The sequence below is a fragment of the Pipra filicauda genome, unplaced genomic scaffold (assembly GCF_003945595.2).
Source record: "Pipra filicauda isolate LSUMZ 115617 unplaced genomic scaffold, ASM394559v2 scaffold419_size605101_pilon, whole genome shotgun sequence".
NCBI lineage: Eukaryota > Metazoa > Chordata > Aves > Passeriformes > Pipridae > Pipra > Pipra filicauda.
Window position 1 is genome coordinate 141,823 of NW_024104553.1, and position 4,782 is coordinate 146,604.

The following is a 4,782-nucleotide window of genomic DNA, read 5'->3' on the forward strand; positions in this document are numbered from 1 at the left end:
TCTCTTCCTTATTCCATTTGTAGAACTGGTGGAGGCACAGAGCTCAGTCTTCTGAGTCTCATCTTTAGCCTCTGGGTCAGGTCTTTCAGAGACAGCTTCAACACTTGTTTTTATTCCCCAGGAGAGTCTTTGTCCTGTAGGGAGCTCACACACAGTGCAACCTATCCATAAATCGCTGGCACGAAGTTGACTTTTCTTCTGTGCTATTCTTTGTGCTAGTTCCCATCTCTACAGGGCTGCTGCCCCTGTGTTTTGGGCAGCTCAGTGACAAAGCTCGTGACCAAATACTGGGCAGCCCAAAAAAGTAATTTTGATATGTGAGGTGAACTGTGTGAGGCACTAAAGCCCCCTTGAGAACAGCCCTGAACAGGCTCCTAGCATCCTTCCTTTCCCACTTTTAACTACAAGAAATGAATACAGGAATGCATAGTTTTGCACTCATTACTCTGACTGTGGTAGAGCAGACCTGCCCCGGTGGTCTTCTCTTTCTTCTCCATCTCTTTCTCCCTGTGGTGTAGTTTCTGCTCTGTTTGTGGAAGGGGTTTTCCTGTGGTAGGAGCTGGAAATGCGTAAAAATCTTTTGTCACACGGATATAGAATGAGTTGCTGCTGCTGTTACCTCTTGTCTGTGCTGCTGCTGCTAACTCAGGGCTCAGAACCTGCCCACCATGACTTGTTCTTTCCTCATTTCTTTGCAGAACAATCCACGGGCTGATCTACAATGCACTGAAGCTCTTCATGGAGATGAACCAAAAGCTTTTTGATGACTGCACGCAGCAATACAAGGCAGAGAAGCAGAAGTGAGTAACAGGTTTTTGTCAAGTTACTTGAGCTCATCCTGAAGTCTCCTTGGGGTACAGTAACATATGGTAGATGCCAGTTGGCAGAGGGGAAATGGAAAGGTGGTACAAGTAATTTTGTAAAAAAAGTAGGATTCCTCAGCAGTAACTATGAGTAGAGATGAGAAGAGATAAAATGTGTGCCATGATAGAAATTCTTTCAGTCCTGCTGAACCAGGTAGCTTAGAAAAGAGTGACAGAGTCATAAGGAAATAGATTGCAATGTAGAGGATACTCAGGTTTGCAGAGATGCTTATGCTCTGCCATGGAAATATTTACCGGCTCACAAATGTTGTAGTGATGCCAGTGGAATCCTACTGCTTTAAAAAACTCTCAAGAGTTTTGCAGCAGTAGGCATAATGCATCTTTCATACCAGAGGATGCTTTCAGTTTTCCAGTGATAAAGATGGAATAATTCCTGCAATTTCAAAGAGCAGATGGTGGAGATAAAATCTGAGCTCAGCAAGTACCTGTGCCATGGTGCTGTAAAGAGGAAAGAACTTCACTTTTCCTGCTTCCTTCTGCTGGTTTTGGTGCTTGTATAGCTTGCCTTGGTGAGCTGAGTCAGTCCAGTAAGCTAGAAGGAAACTTTGTTGATTTTTTTTTTTCCTCAACGGTCTTCTTCTGACTTAGTGACAGAAAATAGTGCATCTCATTCCCGAATGAGCCAAAGCTGGTGGTGGGCTAATCCTTGCTGGGAGTGGGGAGCTCTGGGGTACATTTCATTGTCTTGTGGAATAGTAGTAAATAATGAAGTTAATTTTTGAATCAGAGCTTTGGATGGGTAACCCGCTTATGGAGAAATTAAGGTTTTGTTAACATGTAAAATGGGAGCAAGCAAGATTTCTTTTTTTCCCATTTTAGGGCATTTGTGAAGCCCACAAATATCTGCATATATATTTTCAGTCAGTGACAGCACATTTCCTACAAGATCTACCTGGTGTTTCCATTAGGAGCTTTTTCTCCCTGTTTAGCTTCTATTCATGCTGACCTGCTGAGTGTGACTGTTCTCTGCCCTGGTGTGTGGCTGATGGAGGATTGCTCTGGAAAAGCTCAACAAGCAGCTCAGAGCTGTCCAATAAATGGATGGGTAGAGCTGCACTGTTTTCTGCTCATGTTAAGATGATTTTTTTTTTTGGTCTAGTGTGCCTCTGTGCCTAATTAGGCTTCAGAAAACCTTGTGTTGGATTTTTATCAAGGATATACCTTTGGCAGTTCTGGATAACCAAAACTGGTAAAGCGTCAATTGAAAGCTTGGTGTGCAGGATGTGAAAATGTCTTTCAGCAACATAATTTGAGATTATACTGTGGTGAGCATGATACAATTCCTCAGCTAAGTTGGATTTCCCTGCCACAGGGACCCAGATAAGAAGGCCTTTCTGGGTGAGAACAAGAAGGCTCAACTCTGTGTTAATGTTGTGATGTTATTACAGAGTAAAAGAACTTCCTTAGCATGGATAGATAGGGCACTAAAGAGACTTCTAGGTGGGATGAAAGCCGGATAGTTAAAATCAGAAATAAAGCTGAGATTTTAGTGCAGGTGTTTAAAATGTAGAAGAGAATAAGGGGTGGTGGATGCTTACCTCTGTTTGCTGGGAACATTCATTGCCCTGGGATTTATAAGTGGCCCTGCTGAACGGTCACTTAAAATGTGTGCCAAAGTCTGTACCAAGGTCAAGAGCTGTGCCTGGAGGGTTTGGGCAGCTCTCTGGTGTGTTATGGCTAGAGACAGAGGTAACAGTGGGCAGTGGAACTCCAGCTCTATTGTAAATGTCATTTTGTCCCTCTGCATCTCTGGGGCACCAGGAAAATGTGTCTTTGAAATCCAGACTAGTGTCATTGCTTTACCCCAGAAACCAGACACTCTGGTCCACTCCTGCAGCACAAAGACAGGGAAAAAGTACCTGTGCAGCCCACTGTTGCCACCATGTGCTCTGAGGTGAGTGAGGAGTGTGCCTGCCTACCTTCTGCTAGTTGCAGTTTGTCCCCTCTTCTTGCCTCATGTCACCTGTAGGTAGAATTAGGGGTCTCTGAAGGACAGGGCAGCTCTTCCCCTTGCCTGCATTTTTCTGCTGTCTTTTGCTTTTGTTATCCAGTGAGTGAAAGCTGCACTTTCCCCAGGAGTTCACACCTGATCTCTCTCTCTCTGCAGGGGAAGGTTCAGGATGAAGGAACGAGAAGAAATGTGGCAGAAAATAGAGGAGCTGGCCCGGCTGAACCCTCAGGTGGGTGACAACTGGGCAATCACCAACCATAAAAAGTTTAAGGGAAAGTGCCGGAATCTGCACCTGGGATGGGGCAACCTGGGATGTAGGTACAGACTGGGGAATGAGATGCTGGAAAGCGGTGCCATGGAAAGGGACCTGGGGTTCCTGCTTGACAGCAAGTTGAATATGAGTTAGCAGTGCCCTGGCAGCCAGGAGGGCCAACAATGTCCTGGGGGCATCAGGCATTGCCAACCGGTCGAGTGAGGTGATTGTCCCGCTCTGCTCTGCACTGGGGCGGCCTCACCTTGAATATTGTGTGCAGTTTTGGTCACTGCAATATAAGAAAGATATTAAGCTATTAGAGTGTCTGAAGGAGGGCAATGAAGATGGTGAAGGGCCTTGAGTGGAAGCTGTATGAGGAGCAGCTGAGGTCACTTGGTCTGTTCAGCCTGGAGAAGAGGGGACTGAGGGGAGACCTCATTGCAGTTAAAACTTCCTCATGAGGGGAAGAAGAGGGGTAGACACTGATCTCTTCTCTGTGGTGACCAGTGACAGAACCTGAAGGAATGGCCTGAAGCTGTGTCAGGGAAGGTTTAGGTTAGATATTAGGAAAAGGTGTTTCACCCAGAGGGTGGTTGGGTGCTGGAACAGGCTCCCCAGGGAAGTGGTCACAGCACCAAGCCTGCCAGAGTTCAAGAAGCATTTGGACGATGCTCTCAGGGACATGATGTGACTCTTGGGGATGGTCCTGTCAGGGCCAGGAGTTGGACTCAATGATCCTTGTGGATCCCTTCTAACTCAGCATAATCTGTGACTCTGTGACAACAGAACCTAGGATGAATGAGACAAGAATGTGCTGGAGGTCTTAACCTGCTTTTTCAGACCATGAGAGCAGGCTTTAGCACCTGATCCCAGTCCTGTGCACACTGCTGCAGCAGTGGTCTGTCCCTCCCAAAACCCAGTGTCTTGGGAATGTTGACAGTGTTTTATCAGCCTGGCCTTCTGTACCACTGACCTCTAAGTAATGCACATACATGTTTATGGGCCGTGCTCTCAGCTGCCGCTTTGCATGCAGTGTGCTGTGACTCAGACGGCATTGGTAGGAATGGGTAGGAGAGGATGCTGCTTTCCTGTCTGTGTACCTACTACTACCTTTGTGGGGGCCAGAGAGGGCAGCTAGAAGTGTGCCATGTCATGTTAGGATGCTGGGGGAGAGGGCTTGGTGTTGTATGGAGTGCTGACTCTCCAGTTATCTGTGTTGTCTGCAGTACCCCATGTATTATGCACCTCTACCCTTGCCTTCTGTGTGCTGTATGGAAACAGAGACCCCGACTGCAGAGGATATACAGCTACTGAAGAAAACAGTGGAGACAGAGGCTGTGCAGGTGCGTAGGTGACTAGAGTCCTTCCACAATTGCTCTCAGTCCAGGGTCCAACAGCCAGAACTGGCTCTTTCCAAGTGTTCTGAGGGTAAATGACCCTACTCTCATCCCTGATCATTAAAAGATCAGCCTGTAGTCTGAAGAGTAGAGTTTATCTAATCTTCCCTCTAACCTTCCCACTCTGGAAAAAGTGCGAGTGGGACTTTTCTCTGTCCTTTTAGTCTGTGTTTGGCTCTTAGACTGTTCTGCAGCATGCTGCAGTGTCATCCAGCATATTCTAGAGTGGTTGGAGTCAGAGGCTGAAGAGGTGAAGGGGTTTGCTACTGATCCCTGACTCCTTTGGTTTGTCTGTAG

At 46.7% G+C, this 4,782-nt stretch overlaps 1 protein-coding gene across 2 annotated transcripts in view; it reads left to right on the plus strand.

Moving 5' to 3' along the window:
- PPP2R5D (protein phosphatase 2 regulatory subunit B'delta) overlaps positions 1 to 4,782 on the plus strand; it is a 28,091-nt gene that overhangs the window by 20,449 nt on the left and 2,860 nt on the right. For both annotated transcript variants that reach the window (XM_027742898.2, XM_027742899.2), the window contains exons 13-15: positions 699 to 800; positions 2,992 to 3,064; positions 4,315 to 4,431. In XM_027742898.2, coding sequence (XP_027598699.1) covers positions 699 to 800; positions 2,992 to 3,064; positions 4,315 to 4,431 — 292 coding nt within the window. The remainder of the gene's footprint in view (positions 1 to 698; positions 801 to 2,991; positions 3,065 to 4,314; positions 4,432 to 4,782) is intronic.